Source organism: Amia ocellicauda, chromosome 2 (assembly GCF_036373705.1).
Source record: "Amia ocellicauda isolate fAmiCal2 chromosome 2, fAmiCal2.hap1, whole genome shotgun sequence".
In the NCBI taxonomy this organism is placed as follows: Eukaryota; Metazoa; Chordata; class Actinopteri; order Amiiformes; family Amiidae; genus Amia; species Amia ocellicauda.
This window is the reverse complement of record NC_089851.1, coordinates 12,886,715-12,909,719: the sequence shown is the minus strand read 5'-3', so window position 1 is coordinate 12,909,719 and position 23,005 is coordinate 12,886,715. Positions and strand designations below refer to the sequence as shown.

At 36.1% G+C, this 23,005-nt stretch overlaps 1 protein-coding gene across 2 annotated transcripts in view; it reads left to right on the top strand.

The window, feature by feature from the left end:
* piezo2b (piezo-type mechanosensitive ion channel component 2b) overlaps positions 1 to 23,005 on the top strand; it is a 164,914-nt gene that overhangs the window by 81,197 nt on the left and 60,712 nt on the right. For both annotated transcript variants that reach the window (XM_066719130.1, XM_066719121.1), the window contains exons 5-7: positions 4,843 to 5,005; positions 14,001 to 14,235; positions 14,513 to 14,726. In XM_066719130.1, coding sequence (XP_066575227.1) covers positions 4,843 to 5,005; positions 14,001 to 14,235; positions 14,513 to 14,726 — 612 coding nt within the window. The remainder of the gene's footprint in view (positions 1 to 4,842; positions 5,006 to 14,000; positions 14,236 to 14,512; positions 14,727 to 23,005) is intronic.

Here is a 23,005-nt window from a genome sequence, read left to right as displayed (position 1 = left end):
CTGTGGCAATTGCCTTATTTGTTTTTGCCTCTGGTGTTCTTCACTAATGAGTCTGACTGACATCATTAAGTCTGTCAGTCTGTAGACAGATCTGCATTTGTGAAAGTCTTACTTTTTACCTACAAGGCATGTCTACACGGCAAGACATTTATGTATGTATGTATGTATGTATGTATGTATGTATGTATGTATGTATGTATGTGTGTATGTATGTATGTATGTATGTATGTATGTATGTATGTATGTCTGTATGTTAGCTGTGGTCTCTTATTTATACAACTGGGAGCAGTCGTTTTCTAGTGTTCACTGATGATTCTGTGAGAAATATAAGAAGTCATATATAAGAAGTGCAGTTTGATCCTGCTTGATCCTATCTTTAACTTTTGAATTAGTTCCAAAAAGCACAGTATTGATGAGAGACCATGTTCACTATAAACACATCTGAGAGAGATTTAATTGTATTTTATTGTGGCCAGATGCTGAACTGAATCTTAGAACTGTCCTTTCACAGCAGTTCAAATACAATGTAGTGCTTCATGTCACTATTAAGATGAGTCTCAAAGCCACTTAGTTCCTTCTCCATTTTCATTCTGGCATCTATGGTTGACTAATCCACCAGTACACCTAATTAAAGTGGTGGAAAGACCACATTACTGCAGATCCTTTAATTAATTTAACATGCCTTCTGGGGTGTACTGATGTTTCATTTTGGAATGTTTAATTATACTCAAATGGAAACTGAATTCCCATTGTTTGTATAATGACTAAATTACCTCTGTTGTCCCGTGCAATATTTAGAAAACTGTAAAGCTTTTCATGTTATGTGTGTGTGTGTGTGTGTGTGCATGCGTGTGAGTGTGTGTGTATATATATATAAATTAGAATATTTAAGTAAGTTAACAATGTCTGCATCCAAAAATATTTATCAGCTCACTACAACAAGTATAATCATACAGTATGTTTAAGATTTCCACTTATACTCTGGAAGTAATGAATTCATAACCCCCACAAAAGACAAAAGAGGCTATTGTATTAGTAAGCTATATTAGTGTGTGGCGAGAAAGAGCGAGAGAGAGAGTGTTTATGTTCATAAAGGAAAACGCTAGGCATTCACTTCTTGTCGTCTCAGGTTCCCTTCAGAGACACGGTGAGCAGGTCACTTGCTGATAGCTGCACTCATCACATTTGGAGAGCCAAGCTATTAGGAAGTTGCACTGTTGCATTTGTGAAGATGGTCTCCCACCCACTCACACACTCTCATTCGCAAAAACAATCTGCCACCCCCGCAGCTGTTGACATAACTTCTACCAATGATGTCTTCCTGTGGCCAAGGCCTGCATTTTTTATGTAATGACTTGGAGGAATAAAGTCAGTAGATCACTGCAGTATGGCTGCTATGTAAACTGTACACTTGGCATAGTCAAATCTACTAAAATTAATGATCTGTGTAGCTTGTTTCTTACATTACCGCAATGCTCTAGACATGGGTTAGCTGGGAAAACAGAAAAGGCTTTAACATGCAGTAAAATATGAAAAATATGCATTTTTCTTTTAAATTTACATTCAATAGGAGCACATAATCAACAGTACTGTGGAATACAATACATGTCACTCAAACATTTTTGAAGACGGAGAGACGCTTCATGTATAAAAAGTAGAGACTAATTTAATTTTAAAAATAAATAAAAAGCTGCATCATTGGTATATCTCCCATTATATATACCATGTATATTTAGAAGAAACAGCTAAAACATAAAGATAGTAATGAATGCACAGCAATAAAGTCTTCATAAAGAGTTCCTTTTAATATTTGAATAGAAAAGACTACCCATTGTTTTTACTGAATGCTTCCATTTGTGAAGCCGCATTCAAAGGAGCTTAATTGGCACATTACAAATGACATTCGATCAGAGTTCTGTGCGCTGGTTGGCTATTGAAGAAGGGCCAGAATTGGGGCTGAAACCTTTAGCTTTAGCTTGTTTTTGGAGTTTCGGAATTTGTTTGAACGAATTACTCTTGGCTGAACTTCCTTCCCTGAACAGTTTGTCTGGTATTTGTGAGCTGGAGACTTGCTGTGAGCGTTGGAGATGTGGCAGGCCACAGCCTTCTCTTTAGCTCCATCGATCAGTTGACATAAATATCCGACATTCAATCTTGAACCGTTTTTTCTTTGTCTTCGCTACATACTAAACTGTGGCATCTGCCTACTGAGGGAGCCCATGATACTTTATCGGCAGGCTGAATGGCCTACTAACCACTGAATTCAATATTAACACAGAGCTAAGGTAGCTGTATTTCACTAATCAGGGGAAGAAAGTTTTTTTTTATTATTATTTGAGTTCTAAAACCACTGAAACTACTTGATCAGATTTCATCAATCTACTTTAAACTTAGTTTTTAATTAAGTATTTAGTATAATTATAATTTCAGTTATTTCTGCTTTTTTATTATTAAAACTATAAAACAAAACAGTATTGATATATTAAATGTGTAGTATTATCTTACTTACATGTAACATCTGGAGGTTTCTGCTTTGCCAGCTTCCATATATATATATATTTTATAGGCTTTAGAGATGAAAGGCATCTTAAACCAATAAAGTACAAATCATTTAGAGACAGAGGCTTCATTAAAATGAGTTGGTGAAGCAAGAGTAACTCATAATTCATTCTTATGTGTTTTTGAATGTGTTAACAAGCGTGGTCGGCCGCTTGTTAAATTTTATGAAGCAAATACCACTCACTTCAAAGCAAATGGGTTGGAGAATCCCATTGTTGGACTGCTTTGAAATGGACATGAAAATTTAAGAAATTAAAGGAGGTTATCAAAGTGTGTGAATTCAAATCCATTTTAACTTGACACTAACAATCTTAGGAATACCTTTTCGGAAAATGTAGCCTTACGCTGTGATTTTTTTCCCCACAAGAACTAAATAAATATGGATTATTGTCTTTCATGTTGTAGAAATGTCCACTGTGATGGTCTGTTGTCAAACTTCCCGCCTGTCATAATATTTTGATTGATCACATGTGGTGAATAAATTATTTGAAGATGGAATACAGAGCATCGATTATGGTTGAACTTTGTATAGGATGGGATGTGTCCAGGTTTAGATTTCCCCCCCAGTCTCTTTATGAATATGTATGATGCTTGTTTTAACCAGGCAGGGAATACTGCTTTCAGGTTTCATTCCACACATCTCATTTGCTTCCAGATCTGATGAGAAAGATATGGGTATATGCTTTCTAATGGATTTAATTGTATTCTTGCCTACAAAGAGGTTTCTTTTCAGAGAATCGATGAATTACACTATAGAAGAAAAATCATAATTAAAATGAATTTTTATAATGAGATTCACTTCCAAATGTATCAAAATTATGAGGCTAATTTAGGGTAATAAAGTCTGATTAGTTCTCTGTTTCTGCAACATTGCCTTTGAAACATACTTCAGATTTCTATAAACTTGTGGGCTTGCATGCCTTAAGATATGCTTGAGTTGTGAGTGATTTCACTCTAACTACATGTTTTTTTTCCCCAATCATTGTTATGATGTAATGTGTGCTTTCAGCTGACAGCCAGGTAATGAGGCTCAGTGAATTAAAAATATCTCTGAAAATATTTTTGAAATGCCCCAGGTTTATATCTTGCAGACTGGTTGATTACAGCTTACGGTTCTGTAAGTGAAATGCTGAACATTTAATTTCTGCAGTTTGAAGATCAGTATTCATTCCTTTATTAGTCATATTTTTTTTAGATTAGAAGTTTAGAAGTTACCATTTTTTTACAGCTTAGTTTGCATTTTTACCGAATGAATGTCAGATACAAAAATAGCATCAAGGCCTTTGGTGATGGCTGATATTTTAAACACATTTTTTTCAAATACCTTCTTAATAGTCTTCTTAAGTTTCAGATTGACCTATTCTTAATTAGGATCATTAGGATTTGGACTTCTGTTTTTATTTGTGCACGTATTATTTACCATCACGAATCAAGTACCAGTAAATGAGAGGAAAAACTTAATAGGAAAAGTGGAGAAGACATTAAAATGTGTACTCTATTTTAAAATCAATTATGAAAAATAAATGTTTTTGCCAGGCAACTAAATTTATTGCAGTATTCAAAAGTATCTATAAAACCATCACCCCACCCCACTCCACAGCTAATTATTGTTGTTCCGAGGACTGTTTTAATTCTCAATTTCTTTGTTTTAATGGGAATATTTATACATTTAATTTTGGGCAAACTTTCTTTTATTGTACTGGTCTGGGGCTGAATTTAAAAGATGCCTATAAAAGTGCCCATGTAGTTGCGAACTATGAAGAGAAACAATATGTACAGAACAGCCTTTGCCATACAATAGGTCTTGGCTCCCATATTTGTGGCATTGCAGAGGGCATTGTAAATATTATGTCTTTTCTGATATGGTTAGCTAAGTTATTTTGTTTTCTTGGTATAAATGATTGTTTCAACTTGGGCCTAGTCCAGGTCACTTAGAACGTGCTGTGTTTGGAATATTCTTATTTTTTATAGATTTCCGTTCAGTTGCCTTACTATTTATGAATTTAAATTCAAGTTTTCTACTTTGTTTTACTAGTTTGTGGTTTCAGATGGCAGAGACTCATTGTTAAGTTGTTTATGCTTCAGCTGAGATTCTTTGTTTAATCACTGAGAAATTAGAGATGTACAATCTGTGGAATGTGTGATTTCATTGTCCCAAAGAAAGGGACACTTGACATTCCAAGATGCACAATTAAAATATAACAAGTCTAAATAATTTCTCTCTCTCTCTCTCTCTCTCTCTCTCTCTCTCTCTCTCTCTCTCTCTCTCTCTCTCTCTCACAGTGTAAGGGGAGCAGATGCTGGCAATGGAATCAGGGTGTTCATACCAGATATTGGGATGTTTATTGCAGGCCTGTCCACATGGCTCTTGTGTCGCAGTCTGGTTCAGAAGCCAGCCAAGGAAGACATGGCCCAGTACAACACAGATTTTGAATCTGATGAACAGGTAAATCATTTATTTCATCTGGATAAGCTCATGCTGACACTCTGTACACCCCCTTTTCAGTTTTAGTATAATTACATTATTATTACATCTTTATAAGGGCGTTATAAGGTTGTTTCAACATTGAAGTATTGTTACCCCATAATGTATGCATCCATTATTAGAAAATGCATGCTTTTGGCTTCTATACAGCTGGCTGTTACTATAGTGGAAAGAGCTGTCATTGTTCCTATATTCCAGCTAATGATAAATTACACTCCATTGGTAGTGGGAGTATAATGCATGGAGCACATTACAGTCTGCAATAAACCCAGTTATTGGTCACTTTTTATTAATATTATTTCCAGGATCATGATGCTCTCCCCTTACTGTTTTCCTGATAGTAATGCGGTGATGGATATTACTAGCTGGAATTCTCCCAATTACATGCTATTTCTGTTCTGTTTGATTAGTATTGGTTCCTTGAGTGATTTCTCCCCATCTTCTTCCCTTCATGATGCTGCTTTAACATCTCAGTCACCGATTGCTGGTGGTGCTTTGGAAACCTATCTGCCAAATAATACAAATATCTTTAAAAAAAGTAAAGTTAATGAAGTGTTTATTGCACCGGCAGACTGAAACCTTATCCTGGTGTTGCCAAATCAAATTTAAAAATCTCAGTATTTATAGTAATAGACTATGTTCAATGTCCTTACCCTGAACTTGATTTTTAAATAGATTATGTCAAGACAGTTAAGCTCACAGGAGCCCATAGGAGATGTAAGTGAAGTTGCAAAATGACTTTCTGTGGGTTTGGAATGCGACCCACATTGATTTCAAAATAATCAAGCGGCACAAGCATCAGTGAAAGGCATCTGACTGCTCTCAATCTGACTTATGAATCTGTCCCATGTTTTTGACTCCCATTACTCCAAGACTGTGTTTCAGGGACACACAGATGCACTGTTATATGTACTGCACTAGAGCACTTAAAGCTCTGTGATATATTAATCAATTTTTTTCCCTCTAAAATATCACTTTGACACAGAATTTGTCAGTGCTGAGACAACACAGTGGCAGAACAATTTTATCTCCCGATCTCACTCAGCGTAAAATTTCATCATATTTGCCACTTTAAATCTTTCACACAGAGCCCAAACTTATATACCTATTACTTCACCTTCACATTCACTTGACAGTTGTGAAATGTATGTATAACGAAATCACACAACAAAGGTTGTATGCTTCTGTAATCAATGTGCTTTATTCATCTTTATACTGATGGCTCTTCTACCATTGTAGTGCTTTAGCAATCTTGGTTTCTGCATGTCAAATTTACATTAAAAAACTGTGTTTATTCTTACCATTTTTGTGGGTTCAGATCAGTTAGACAGTCTATGTAGGCCTAGTACCACTACTGTATCAGTAAAAAGCATTCTACAAAATACGTAATATAAATAGACATTAATAGATATATTGAAATATAGTACATAATATACAATATTTCAATATCTATCTATCTATCTATCTATATATATATATATATATATATATATATATATATATATATATAAATGTTTGCAATATCTATTTGTCAGTACATTTAGCAAAGATGAGCAGATTAAACTGGGTTGCACTGAGCACCAATGAGATCAAAAAACAAAAACATAAATGACTTAATTAAATAATAACAACAACCTTCCAATCAGTTTGTTGGGTCAATACCCATTCACACTGTCATGAAACCTGTATCACAGGATCAGATGAAATATCTGTAGGAGTTATATTGATATTGATATATAGATATTGTTTTGATTTTTGCAGGCTCAATGCTAGCATAGGACAAATACACTAAGCCACAATACAGGCTGCAAGACATTACTTTAATCCAGTGTCAAGGAGACATTGTAGAAGTATTTCAGTGCTTTTAATAAAACAGAGATAAATACCTGTATGGAAAATATAATAAACATATTGCATAGCTTGAAAAGTGAAAAGGAATGATGTAAGTGAACAGGAGCATTTTAAAATGAGCATACTGCATAAAGAGCAGAATAAATGTATGTATAACCAGACTTCTATCTGAAGTGACTTTATTATTATTATTATTATTATTATTATTATTATTATTATTATTATTATTATTATTGCTTAGCAGATGCCCTTGTCCAGGGCGACTTACAAAATATCAGAGCAATACAAAGTGCAATTATACAGTGCAATTCAAGGCATAATACATTTTACAAATTTACATATACAGTAAACAATATATAAGGTCTTATATCCTAGAATGTAAAAGCTGATAAGTGCAGACAAGGGAAAGGGTGCATAGGGGAAATCAAAATAAACAATACAAGTACTAGTAATGCAAAGGCAAGAGTATGACAAAACGTTGTATAAGTGCAATCTTACAGGAGAATAAATGACTAAATTACGAGTAGATTCTGAAAAGATGTGTTTTGAGTAATCGCTGGAAGGAGGTCAAGGTCTCTGCTGTTTTGACTTCAGTGGGAAGGTTGTTCCACCACTAAGGGGCCAGGGATGACAAGGAGTGGCTCTGGAGGAAGGGGAGTGGAGAGGACGCAGGGTTAGTCTTCTGGCCCTGGAAGACCACAGTGGTCTGGAGGGGATGTATGGAGAGACGAGGATCTGCAGGTAACTCATGCAGTGTGATTGAGACAGTGGTAGGTGAGGGTCAGTGTCTTGAACTGAATGCGACATCAATTGAGGGAATCACATGTGTGAAAGCAGGATTTTTGAGTTTTACATTTTGTGCATAAATATAGTACTCTTAAAGAAGTATTGCTACATAACTGAGGTTTAAACCACTTTAACAGACATTTTTTCTGTCAAAATATTATCTCATTCTCTGGTTAAGGAATCCTGGTTTAAATGCATGTTGCATTAGTATTGGTCCCGACTGCTCATTCTCACAAGAGAAGCCAAGTGGGCAAGAGCTCAGTCTAGAACCTGTCTAGTGTTATTAAATGAGCTGATACTGTTTGATTTTTGTATTCAGGTCATGCCACCCAGAACAGTGTAATTGATCAGCTGTGACCCAGAATGATTAACATTGCTGATTAGATTCTGTTTACACTACGATACAGCTGCAGTTACGCGTATACAGTGCTGTAATTGATCTGATTTGAATTGGAACACACCTTAGTATTGCATGGTTCACCTCCCCCCTTTTAAGTATTACAATGTGGGGTCCTGTTCCACATTGGTTGTTTTAAACATGTGGCTTGGGCCTGCTTTGTAGAATCCAAGAGGTCTTTGAATTCCTTCTTGCTTTTCTTACCTTCTAGCCAGTCAGTTGACTGAAGGCATTATCGTTTCCCTTCTGGAAAGTAGTGCATTTACATTGGGAATTTTGTTCTATTAAATTTTGTTTTAAAATCCATACAATGTGTAGGGATACAAATGTGCTGCTAAAGATGTTTGACTTCCCCTTTAAAACATATTGCCAAGACAGGCAAACACAAAGGGATAAGGTTAATAGTTTAAGCTACTTTTGCTTTTGGATAATGTAGTCTAAAAGAAAATAACTGAAAATAATGATCTTTTGACTTCATTGTGGAGTCTTTCAGGAAATGTGCAGACATAGCTTGTCACATACTTAAGGTGGTGTTGTCTTATCTTTACCATTATTTGTTAGGAAATATTTTTCCGTATGTTAAATTACGGACACACAGTTCATTCAGACACTGTGTCAGTGGATTTTGATCATTTCATTGTCAAAAGCTTGTATAAAGAATGCCTCTGTAGTCATTTCAAGTGATTGTGATTAAAGCAAAGTGGGTCAAGTCTTATGAATTCAATTAAGCAGGCTATCAATAGAGCTAATCCTAAATAGAACTGAGTAATTGTCATTTTATACATGCCTGCAATATTAGCCTTGATTCAATATTTATATTGTTAAGGGATGTGCACAGTACTGGACCCACACTTTCTATTATTTTCTGTTTCACTCCCATTAATAATAAGATTGCATTCCAGCACTTGCAGTGCACATCTGGAGTGAATTACGAGTGTTGTATTTTCAGTGGCAACAGTGCTAAAGTTACTAGGGCTCCTTTCTTACCTTTATACTTTGTGACTTGTATCACATCTCTTAAGGCTCTGCCAGATGGGCTGGGTGCCAGGGCAATTCTCCTGCTTTAAATTTTCTCTTTCATAATAAAAACGGCCTGTAGACATGTTCTCTCCAAGTGTGCAGCCATTAAGGTGTGGTAATGAGTTGGAAGGCAGCCCTGTATCTGGCAGACCTTTCCCCTTCATGACTCACCGCTAATTAAAACCACACTCCTTGCTTACTTCTTCCTCTTCAGACATGGTGCATTTACAAACAAATGACCCCCCTCCCAAATAAAGGTACAGCTTGCCTTTGAAAAGCTCCAGTCATCCAGGAGAGAGTGCCAGAACATGTGGGTCTTAGTAGGCCTTCACTTAAATTGAACTTAATCACAGACGTCTCCTTGCACATTGATTTTGCAACAGAAAAGTGCTTTTTGATGGTAACATTACAAGAGTTTAAGATGATTTGAAATCACGCTGAAACAATACACCATTTTCTGGGATGTGATCTTAAGTATGTGAGTTCTGGTTAGTAGACAGTGTTTCAAATCAAAGTAAATTCTATTCTGATATGTATTCTGCTGTTCTTGATAGAACTGTATCTATGTAATCAGATCAGATGTGGCTGAAATTTATGTAACAGTCCATAAAGGCCCGAGGAGTTGAACAACCAAAGCAAATAGACATGCCAACACAATGACAACATAAAGCACATCCACGCATATTGAGTTCTCGTTCTGTTGGCCAAGAGAACAGGTATATCAATTAATCTGAGAGCTGTCCACGGTGCTGAAAGCCTTTTTGTGTATATGGTGTCAGTTATAATGACCTTAATTGTAGTGGACTGCAAATGTTAATGTTTTAGTGATATACTCTTGTGCAGTACATATTGCCATTTACCACCATGGATGATATTTACTGCATACAATGCCTTTAATTCAGAAAAAAGAACCTCCAAATGTTACAATACGTTAAAAATGGTAAAACACCTATAGCGACTAGGACTAAATTAGCATGGTGAAATATTTATGTAACAGCTTGATTGAGTTTGCGGCTTAAGAATAAAAAAGGTGTAAATTAATGTTTTATGGTAATGCTGTTGCCAGTCTTACAATATTGTTTTCTCTGTCCTTTTAAAAAGTACATTCATGAGAAAAAAAATGTGTTTATAATTTAATGACTTTGTTTTATGTAACTGTTAAATTAAATGTTTATATGGTGTTTGGTATTTTTCAAAGCTTCCCCCAGGACACAATTTGACTGTAATATTTCTTAATTTTAATAGATCCTTTCAGGTTATTTTCCTAATTTATTGTTCCAAAATTAACTTAAAAGGTATAAATATTAAATGAAGGCATAGTCAGCCAACTCTTTAAAAGGCAAATCTGATGTAGGTTATGATGTTGATGATGATCAAGTTTTTGGGTCCTTCTAACCTACCCTATGATGTCTTTCATAACTATAATAAATGCACCAATTTCAAGGAATGGCTACAAGAATCCCAGCTAATCCTTTTACAAGTGAAAGAAAAAAACAATAGTAGGTGAAAAAATCTATTTGTAAAGTAAATTTAAAATACTACATCTATGGATATGAATGTTAGTCCATGTGATTGTGTAAAGGCTATAACCATGTAAATCAACAATTACTTAGTGGTTCCTTAAAATTAAGTCTAAAAAACAATCACACTACATCTGTTTAGTACACCAGTCAGTTAGGAAACTGAATGTCGGTAGCTCATTGAAAGTGACAAGCGAGTACAATAGGCAGTGCTCTGGCGGGCGTGTCTTTATTAAGGGATCTCAAAGACTGTTGCAGACTTTCGGACCCTGTTCTTCATTCATCCTCCATTCTGCTCACTCTCACTTTTGGAAACAGTGCTGGAAATAAACCAAAAAACGAGGCAGTGCAAAATCATACGAGCCAGAATTGGCAGACATGCAGGAGGCTCAGCTGTTATGTACCAACAACAAACTCTGGACATCTGAATCCACTTCTCCCTCGGTCAAACATCCACTTGCTGACAAGTGCGGCAGAGCATTGCACATTGCGGTAATGCAGTTTTAACATTTAACTTGCATTTGTTTGTGCAACATGATCTCTGAACTTCTTATTCACTAGCAACAAATATATATATATATATATAATTAATCGGGATATTATTTCCATGAACACAGGTAAAACCCTCTAGACTTGTATTTGTGACTTGATACTACCGCAACTTAACTGTTGGTGTGGCTTTTCTATTGAGAACATTTGATAATATGGGTAAAGGCCACTGGCACTAAATTCCCCCTGTGCAGTACCCTTTAATATATAGATTAATGATGAATTTCTAAACTTGTATCAATCCTATGTCACATTAAGCTTCCATTTTTATGTTAGTGAAAACTTTAAACAACTACATCTCTGAGATACCGAACCCAGAAAAATGCAGTAACTAATTGAGCGTCTGAAGTGAATGTTTCAAGACATGTTTTATTCTTTCTATGAAGTTCCAAAACATGTATGATATCAGAGGTAAAACCGCTTCCTAAAGCATTTTGTAATATGTAATTCCATGATGTAAATGTATCAGTTGTATTGTGTAATTTGTACATTTTGTTGTACATATAGAATGTGACTGCTCTGTTAGGGTAAATGTGAGAAATGTTTGGACATTTTCTTCTCAGTTTACGAAAGCCTTTCAAAGTCTTTGAGAAGGTTGCAGATGAAAGGACCTGTGCATAAAGGCTTGCTTTTGAAATGAAGAAGAAACCTGGAACCTGATCCAAATGGAAGCTAAGAGCTGCATTGCTTATTTTGCTGAATGTGAGTTCTGATTGAGACGTGGAGCAGCACATGGAAGCAGTTGGATAACTTAAATAAACCATGCGTGGTCAAATGTAACTCGTTAAACCAATTAAGATACATTGCAACTGATATTAAACAGATTAAAGAGCAGTTTGTTTTTCAAGTCCACAAGTAAGAATTTATTTCAAAGGAAAAATGGTACAGTGGTGTTATTCATTGTACTGGTTCATTGCGTGGTGAATAGTACAATGTTGGGCATTGGTGCATGATTTTTATAGATCCCCATAAATACTCAACTGTTTAAGGTATTTAAAGGTCCTATTATTTCAGTCAGGTAATTTGGAGACCAGCCGGAGTTCAAATGCAGGGGCCCCTCTGAGCCTCGTGATGTAGAGACATGCCTCTTTTGATACAGGTTAAACACAATACTGTAACCAGAACAGCATTACAGGGTTTATGTCCAATTATGCCAAAATACCACATCAGATTTTTCATCTGTTGCAAAAGCAAATGTAATAAACATTTTTTTAGATTGATGTTAGATACAAATTGTGTATAAGTTTCAGGTCTGTCTCTGTGCTTTGAGTTTTTGTATTTTCCAAGGTGAGACAGGCCAGTGTTTCACTGCCCTTTAAACATAACCCATGGGGTTTTCATGACTAATCAAGCACAACATTTGCAAATTCCAAGAAAACCACTTTTCGTATGAGATTCATCCTAATACTGTCTTTACTATGACAATTTAGATTCTGCTTTACTGAAGCATGACTACGTTTATGATGAATTCCGCAATTTTTGAAACTTTATTAAAAAGTAATCTTGGTATATCCTGATATATGAAATCTCAGGGCAGCTTTAGTGTATACTGGCAGGACCTTGTGGCTCTAAGTGACCTGGATATTGCTTATTTTTTTCTCATTTTAAAGTATTATAGACTTACTGTATACAATCTATTACTAATAACATTTTTACACAGTCCAAAGTTGTTGTTTTTTTCCACTGGGATTTCACTTTCAAGTACATATATTTAGTTTGGGCTATTGTACATGATGAATCAGCCCCAAAGGGTTTAAAACCTGTTGTCCTGTATTCATTTAAACCCACAAATTTTACAGGCATGCATATTGAGCCCACAAAGTAAATGCCAGCATGAATTTTATCCTGCTGCTGAAATTATTTATATTGGACACTGTTCTGGACTTACGCTAAACTAAGCACAGCCAGCAAAAATATACAGAATATATACACTGGGTGAACAACTATATGACCACCTTCCTAATATTGTTGTTCCTAATGTGTTGTACACTGTGAGTGATTGATATATACCATGATAAATATTTGCATTTTTAATGATTACTCATTAAGTGTTCTGGAACTCAAACTAGCCCACAGAAGTTCCACGTACTAATAAGTCTCTTGATGGAAGACTTTGCCCCTGCAAGCCAATCTCTACTGTACTGATATTAAACTGGCACTCCCTCTTAAACATTTTTCAGTGACACAGGAGGAACAATATACTCCTATATTTTAGGTATACATCAGGGATTGTTCATGTAGTTCTAAAAACAATTGTTTTTTTTATTCTTTCTTGGCAGATACAGATTCTAAGTTTGAATAATATAAATATAATAATAATAATATAAAACTATATAAATACTATATCATATATAATAAAAGCAATGGTTAATTATAGCAGATGGATCTCATATCTGTAATACCTTGTAGTCCTCAAAACCTATTACTTGATAAATAGTTTCAAGCTTTCCAAATCCAAAGTGTATGTTTGGTCGAATGTAGTTTAGCAATTTGTCAGGATCCGCTTTAAGGCCAGAGTGAGAATTAAACTTTGTACAATTTCCAAAATGTCTTGGAAGGATATGTCGCATTTGTTGTTTTCTGTCTCCGGTATTTGTAAAAGGAAGGTGCTGAGGTTTTATAAAATGAACCAGAACATCTTTTGTTTTAGTTTATCTGACAAAAAATTATGTCAGTACAGCATCAGAACACCTACTTTGCTACACATTTGTGAAAACGCTCCTCTGCTCCTGGCCTTGCTCCTACAAGGAAGAATGACGGTCTTGATGGAGGAGGGATTTAATGGATGGCATGCTGTCTTTTGACCAGGTGTTGCATGTCCTTTGGTTTTCAGGATCCCGAGAAGCTGGAGATGGATGACGAGCTGATGTTTGAGGAAGATTTCGAGCCAGATGGTGTGTGTGAGATTCACGACGAAGACCTGGAAGAGGAGGAGGAGCAGGAGGAAAGCCGAAAAATGAAATTACTGCGCCAAATCGCCGGTGTGGCATCCAAAGTGAAAGAAATAATCGGGAATCTGATAACTACCGCTGGAAATGTTGTTGTGACAATATTACTAGGCCTAACAGGTGTGTCATTTTTAAAGGAACTCATCTGAACGCATGACAAGATTGCACTCTTCTGGGTACTCTGCAATTGATTTCAGACATCAAATTAGAAAGTTTTATACATTTTGTGAAGAAGCAAATACTGGCATCACACTGGTACCACTTTAGAAAATTGTACTGTTTTCATGTAATTGCATGTCAATATATGAATGGTAAAGACTAGCATTATTGTTTGCCTTCAGGACAAGGACTTTTATGAATCCATGTTATATTGATATGTTATATTCTTTTGTTACAGGCATCATGCTACCATCTGTGACCTCAGCTACATACTTCTTGGTGTTCTTGGGGCTGTGTACCTGGTGGTCACTTTGTCGAACGTTTGACACTCTCATATTCAGCTGTCTGTGTGTGTTAATGGCCATATTCAGTGCTGGCCATTTGGTAGTGCTTTATTTGTACCAGTTCCAGTTCTTTCAGGAGGTTGTCCCAAGTAATGACTCGTATATAAGGTGAGTGAACATTTTGACATGTTTTTATTGAATCTTAAAAAAAAAAAAAGATTAGTAACATGACCGTGAAGAGCCCAGAACATCTCCGAATGTGTTGGTGGTTAGATGCTTGGATACTCTGTGCCCAAGTACTGTCACAAATTAGGAAGTGTCATTTTCCTACTCTATGCTATGCAGTATAAAATCAGTTTGTAACTACCTTACTGAAAAAAATAATACCTTGCCCTTTTAGTAATCACATTTTAATGGCCATGGCTTTCATTTGGAACATGTGAGATGATGAATTGCCCTTTTAAGTTTTTCTGTCAGGCACTCTATAATCGTGCGATCAGGTTTTTCTTATCTGCTGGGATCAATATTATTAGGAAGCCAGAAACCTGTGGCTATCAAAATATTGTCTAGCCAAGTTGTGTTTATATTAGTTATATGTTTTTGGCAGGGTAGTGCGTTTCTGAATCTCAGGACTTTTGAGGCCAAACTTTAATAAATGTTCTGACACGTGACTGCCACTCAGCAGTGCTGTTTCTAGAACTGTATTTGGGGCTCTACACAAAAGTGTTGAAGGGATAAAACGTATGTTATTTAAAAACTGCTGTTGATGGATGATATTTCAAAACTGCCGTGTCCCAAAATTTGTGATATTCATGTTTAATATAATACTTCCTTATCCATTAATCATTTTGTTCTTCTGTAAGGTGTAAATGTTTAAGCACTGACCATCTGGCACTGTTAGCTTGGCAAATTACAATAGCTGGATTAATAAGGATCTGGGAAGCTGATGAGGTCATAGAAAGGGTCAGTTGGTTGCCATACAGTCCATAATAATTGGTTTTGATCAGATGTGAAATGCTCTTTGGAAATTAATGAAGATTTTCAAATATAAGTTTAGTAATATACATCCTAAAAAAAAGATTTTTAAATAAAATCTTATCAGGCTTACAGTTTTGTTTAAAAGCCATGGTTTATTAATGAGCAGTAATGGTACTATTGTGCTGCAGTGGATAGCAGCTAAAGATGAAGGGGTTAGGATTTCCCAGAAGTCTCTGGGGAACCTTGCCAGCAAATAGTGTGTGTAAGATTAAAGGCTGACTTAAACATCTGCATTGTCTAGCGTTCTGAAAGTACACACAACAATATGTTTGACATCTGCACCAAGCAGTACAATATGCTGTATTTCAACTGTCTAGAACTCTGTCAAATTGAAAAATGTCTTCACTCTTAACTTCCATTTCAGATACCATTATGTCAAAGAAGCTGTAAAAAGCAAAAGCTGAAAAAAAGGTTTAAACTATGAAGGACCTTTAGCAAAAACATAATCAAAAACAGCAACAAAACTATGCCGATAGTGTGGAAATGCTAAAATGCTGGTAGGAAGGTAAAAGAAAAAAAAAGAGCTCTGGGTAATGTAATACTTATATTCTGTGCAGATTCAATAATTGAGTCATAGGGTCAAAAATAATAATTTAAGAATTGTGTTTGGGAAAACATTTATTGTTGAATTCGTATAGCATTCAATAGTGCCATATATATTTGAACTGAAACGATTATTTCCTTCCTTTCCTCCTATAGAACAGCTGAGATTAAACATTTCTTGTCTCCCCAGAGGGAATAAATATTTAATTTGCTGAAGATTCACAGTAATGGACACATGGCTGTGTATGCCTGGAATGCAGATTTTGATATATGGACGTACATTTGTGCTTTTGCAGATACATTACTCTGTTAAAGAACCAATCCCAGGAAGAGAACTTGCACTATAGTCAATTGAACATTAGCCATATACCGCTCATAACAGAACACACATACCCCTCTGGCTCTCATTATCCATTTAAAGCTGAGTATGGCTCAAGTGTCTTTGTTTTTATTTCCACAAACCTAAGGAAGGCTGCAACACACTTTACTCAAGCACTTTGCGCCACAGCTTATTAGAAAAGTTTTATATCATTCTACCACAATGCTATAATTTCTTGCCATAATCCTTAAGACGTTTCTTTTTATATCTGACGTAGTAGAATTGGACTCAGTGTGCTGTGATTGAAAGTGGTATGAGCAGCTTGGTAGACCCAGGTGGTTCTCATTAATATAAATAATTCTTGGCTTGCACATAAATTACACAGCTGTTTCAGGAAACTCTTCGTATTGTGAACGAAAAAAAAAAAATCTAAACGATCGCTTAAAAAAATCATGCATGGTCTAACAGACTGAAATGCCATGAAGTAGATATGCAATGTAGATGCAATTAATCTAAATGAAAAAATGAGTCTCATAGACTTCTGAGCAGTGAAATGCTCCCATGTGCATTACATAAACTACTGTAAAGCTTTGGTCATATTTAGAAGTGACAGGAGCAACATGAAATAGGTCTAGAATAAAAGCTTAGTGTAACTGCTGCTTTTCTTTCTCTACTGCTTTTTTCTAACTTGTTAATTGAAGGAAAAAGGACATATAACTAAGACAACAAGACTCATACAATAAACTAGATGAGCACCATAGGAATTACACCTAAACATCTCTATGCTCTTCTTCTGAGTACTGATATTGATCACATGCATAACAGTTAAGGTTAGGGTCAGGGTGAAAGTTAGTAAATGGATTATAAGGTTAGGGTTAGGGCTTAATCATGTGATCAGCAACAGAGCTCAGAGGAGAAACATGAGATTTTCAATTGCGGAGGTAATCATACATGAATTCATAAGAAATGTGGAACCCTTTTTCTAAACTGCTACCACTTATATGGACATGGAAGTTTATTGGAACTTAAAGATTGTGCCCTGTTTGCAAGCAGCCTTTTAAATGATGTAAATAAGGATTAATGTTCTACAAATATTTATATACAGGGGCTGTATTTGTTAGACTGCTCTCTTGAGACGTTTAGTGAATGTCATTACAATTATCAAAACAGATGTGAAGAAAAAAACAGCTGTAATTAAAAACATAACTCCATCTCTGTATTGTGAACTGAGAAGGTCTGGTTCCATGTGGTGTCTGGAGAATGTAGGGACCAGCGGGTGTATCTGACACTGGCAACATCTGCGGAATGCTGGTCTTGATCACGATGTACAGACACTCAAAACCCTGCCGAATTATTAAGCACAAATTAAGTGATTATTTTGAACTAAAGCCAACCAATCTTCTCTTGCTGAATTAATAATATGAGCATATTATGGAAACTATGGTTTGAAATACATTTTTTCAAAAGAATTCTGTGAAAGTTATATGTTGACTTTAAATAGCAAATAAAAGGGTTCCTGAATTCTTTGTTTCTTCAACCTCTTACCAATATACAATGCACTGAAATCCATCTGAAAAAATAATCCCAAAACCCCACCCAAAACGAAAGACACAGTCAAATAGCATAAACAATGAAATACGTGCAGATTGAACTGACAGTATGTGTGAGTACTCAATGCTACATTACATTGTAGAACTCTGGCAATTATAACAGAACTGTATCTAAGATTTTTGTTTGTTTGTCACATCATCACAAATTGAAATGCAGTGAAGTATGCAGTGCAGGCCTGCTTCCTCAGCCTATAAACAGACTGAGCACCATAACCCTGGAAACTGTGCTGTCCTTGAGTTTTCAAGATCCCATTGATTTCAAAAGACTTTCTAATTTTGGGATTTTCATCAGGCTACATATCCCAAGTGATGGCATTATGTCTATTTATACTCATGATGCACTGAAGTCTTCCCACCATTCAGTTTAAACTATTAAGAACAGGATGGCATCCAAATGTGCAATATGATATTGACGTTCTTCTTTAAACCTTTACAACACACTGGAAAGAAAAATAAGAACCATTCATGTTGAATGAAAAAGTATCAGGGGCTTACAGTAATAAACAGTGTTTTTCTTGTAAAGAAGAGGAGATGGAGTCTTTAAATTGTCAAAATGCATTTGTTATTTGCAAACATTTATAAATAGATAATTTTATCTGTTTTCAAATGAAGCAGTAGAATATCTTTTATGTTCAAGATCACTGTAGATTTCTAGGATCATTAAGGTACTAACAAACAGAAGAGGAAGATTAGTTAAACCACATCCTCTCCAGTTTTACCTGTGATGTTCTTGTGTTCTAGTAAGATCAATTAAATTAGCTAGTAGCAGCTGTTTTTTCTGTATGGCTAAAGAAGCTATCCAAAGTTTAAGGTGAATGACCATCGAAATGCCTTGCAGATCAAATAAATACTGTATAAGCAATTTTGCTGAATTTTGAAACCTGAATTCCGTATCTCTGAAACATAATAAAGGATTTAAGGAAGATGTTATCTACTATTCATACTGAATAAAATATCACAATTAAACTCCAAAAGTCAAGTAGAGGTTTAAATATTACATGATACAAAAAGAATCAGTGTACTTAAAAGCATTATTATTATTATTATTATTATTATTATTATTATTATTATTATTATTATTATTATTATTATTTCTTGGCAGACGCCCTTATCCAGGGCGACTTACAGCATAAGTAAGTGGCAATTTGTATTCCTTTTTGCTTTTCATTTCAAACGTTGTGATTTGTGTTGTTTAACATATGATTAAATTTTTCAGTAACATCATAGAACGTTTTGCCTCAAGACTTTAATCGTGTGCATAGAGTTGTTAGTTTTTCACTAATCAGGAATATTTGCACCCAGGGCATTGCATTGTTGTTAAATGCTTTTATGATTTACAAGGAGTCCATGTAAATATGAAGAGATCATTTGTACTTGACTGACAATAAGTAGACCACACGTTTTAGAGTTGAAACCCTTTCATTTTTAATGTAACAAGCACATTGGGACGAATCCGGTTTAACAAACCCCAATCTCAGTACAGTCAGGTGTCAGCTCTTGAGTGACAAACTTCTTTGTATATCTTTACAGTGTGACACGTTCGTGACAGGTGGCCCTCATTTCTTCCAGCAGGCCTAAATCTCCAGCATTCACTTGGTTTCTCAAACATCATTAGTTGTCTTAGTATGTGTGAGATACTCCCATCATTAAAAATAAAATTGCCAATTGTTTTTTATTACAATTGAACAAAAGCTTCTGCCGTGGAAGCCATTGTTTATGTGGGCTGGGCTGCTCTTTTTGCCAAACACCTGGCCCTCGTGTAAACTGTTGCTGAGTGATTGTGTTGAAGCAGCAAATTTTGTATTACATTTCCTGGCCTTTCATTACAATGATGCAAGTCATCTGTTACTGTACCCTGTAGTCTCACAGATCCCCCAGGTGCAGGAAGAAACTAGGAACTCATTATGACACATTTTTTCCTTTGAGGTAAAGTGTAATTTGAACAAAACACATCCTATGGTTATGTAATAGTACTAATTCAGTCAGGACAACTCATGTGATAATGTGAAGTTTATTGTGTTGCAATTATTTACATAGACTTTTGGCATTAGTCTCATGTTCAAGGGCCCCTGTCTGCCAGTAAATGGTAACATTCGCATGCCTGACCAGCGTCAATCTGTGGGCAGGGGGCAGTGCAGCTGCCACTACCCCCGACCATGATGCACGTGGAGTTTGGGGAGGGGGAGGTGATCTCAAGCGCACAGCTGTGGGCGATGTTTTAGGTGAGTTTGAATACGGTAGCCTGGTCATTCGTTTGAGTGCTCTTTTTCTGTGGCGGCCAATGGGCTGATTCATTCTGTGTGTGGTTAAGTGTGTTTCCTGCCGTTGCTTTGCCTAATTAATAGTAAAAATAATAATAATTTGTTGAAATAGCTTCTAATTAAAGGGCTCCTGACAACCCTATCTTTTCAACTGAGATCGTAATATTAACCATATCCTTTGTTAGAATTGAAATCCTGTAGTATTTTATTTTGCTTTTTCACATTTATAACTTATTTTTTAAAGAATAAGAAACACAGAAGTTGTGAGAGCTAAGGGTGCTTATACTTGGTTGCTTATAGCACCTACTGACATCACTCAAGAAGCCCTGGAAGCTGGTTTCCAGTCCCTCTGTAGCGCAGTCATGACCTCCGTGTTTCTTATTTTGGTAACACTTTATATTATGTTGTCATTAATAAATCATATTATTATATTATAAAATGTATACATGTTTTGGGAACTGCCAAAACACTATTTTGTTTTATATCTTTATTATAAATGATAAATGATATATTATAAAGGTTTATTGATAATTTATAAATTACATTATTAATGGTTCCTAACTGTTTTATAAACCGTTTATGTATGTTTTGTTAATCATTTATTAATGACACCGTAATATAAAGTGTTATCCTTTATTTTTTAATCTGAACCCCCAGAAAAGCAAACAACCACTAGAGCATCTATATATGGAACTGGGTAGTTAACATTTATATCTCACTTTGAAAGCTTGGGTCACCAGGAGCCCTTTAATATCATTATTCCCTGACAGGTATGATCTCAGCAGTCAAGGGCTTATTCATATGTTGAACTACCAGTGTTTAGTATTTATTGGTTCTGACCTAGAAAAGTCAGCTTCACACATCAATCAGCCGCAATAACTACAGTGGATGAAACATGGCACCGGAGATAAGATCTTTTTAAAGACTGTAGGAGTACTCTGGTTTGAAAACAGAAATCAATGTCACATTCAGAGATATATGTACAGTGAGGGAAAAAAGTATTTGATCCCCTGCTGATTTTGTACGTTTGCCCACTGACAAACAAATGATCAGTCTATAATTTTAATGGTAGGTGTATTTTAACAGTGAGAGACATAATAACAACAAAACAAATCCAGAAAAACGCATTTCAAAAAAGTTATAAATTGATTTGCATGTTAATGAGGGAAATAAGTATTTGACCCCTTCAACTTAGTACTTGGTGGCAAAACCCTTGTTGGCAATCACAGAGGTCAGACGTTTCTTGTAGTTGGCCACCAGGTTTGCACACATCTCAGGAGGGATTTTGTCCCACTCCTCTTTGCAGATCCTCTCCAAGTCATTAAGGTTTCGAGGCTGACGTTTGGCAACTCGAACCTTAAGCTCCCTCCACAGATTTTCTATGGGATTAAGGTCTGGATACTGGCTAGGCCACTCCAGGACCTTAATGTGCTTCTTCTTGAGCCACTCCTTTGTTGCCTTGGCTGTGTGTTTTGGGTCATTGTCATGCTGGAATACCCATCCACGACCCATTTTCAATGCCCTGGCTGAGGGAAGGAGGTTCTCACCCAAGAATTGACGGTACATGGCCCCGTCCATCGTCCCTTTGATGCGGTGCAGTTGTCCTGTCCCCTTAGCAGAAAAACACCCCCAAAGCATAATGTTTCCACCTCCATGTTTGACGGTGGGGATGGTGTTCTTGGGGTCATTCCTCCTCCTCCAAACACGGTGAGTTGAGTTGATGCCAAAGAGCTTGATTTTGGTCTCATCTGACCACAACACTTTCACCCAGTTCTCCTCTGAATCATTCAGATGTTGGCAAACTTCAGACGGGCCTGTACATGTGCTTTATTGAGCAGGAGGACCTTGCGGGCGCTGCAGGAATTCAGTCCTTCACGGCGTAGAGTGTTACCAATTGTTTTCTTGGTGACTATGGTCCCAGCTGCCTTGAGATCATTAACAAGATCCTCCCGTGTAGTTCTGGGCTGATTCCTCACCGTTCTCATGATCATTGAAACTCCACGAGGTGAGATCTTGCATGGAGCCCCAGAGCGAGGGAGACTGACAGTTATTTTGCGTTTCTTCCATTTGTGAATAATCGCACCAACTGTTGTCACCTTCTCACCAAGCTGCTTGGCGATGGTCTTGTAGCCCATTCCAGCCTTGTGTAGGTCTACAATCTTGTCCCTGACATCCTTGGACAGCTCTTTGGTCTTGGCCATGGTGGAGAGTTTGGAATCTGATTGATTGATTGCTTCTGTGGACAGGTGTCTTTTATACTGATAACGAGCTGAGATTAGGAGCGCTCCCTTTAAGAGAGTGCTCCTAATCTCAGCTCGTTAGCTGTATAAAAGACACCTGGGAGCCAGAAATCTTGCTGATTGATAGGGGATCAAATACTTATTTCCCTCATTAACATGCAAATCAATGTATAACTTTTTTGAAATGTGTTTTTCTGGATTTTTTTGTTGTTATTCTGTCTCTCATTGTTAAAATACACCTACCATTAAAATTATAGACTGATCATTTCTTTGTCAGTGGGCAAACATACAAAATCAGCAGGGGATCAAATACATTTTTCCCTCACTGTATTTGTCCACTATGATCAGATAGAGTTGAAATTCCATCTGCTGTTGCATGACCAGTGATGCAATACAACTTCCTCTCTGGGAGCTCCCAGAAGCTTACATTAATGAA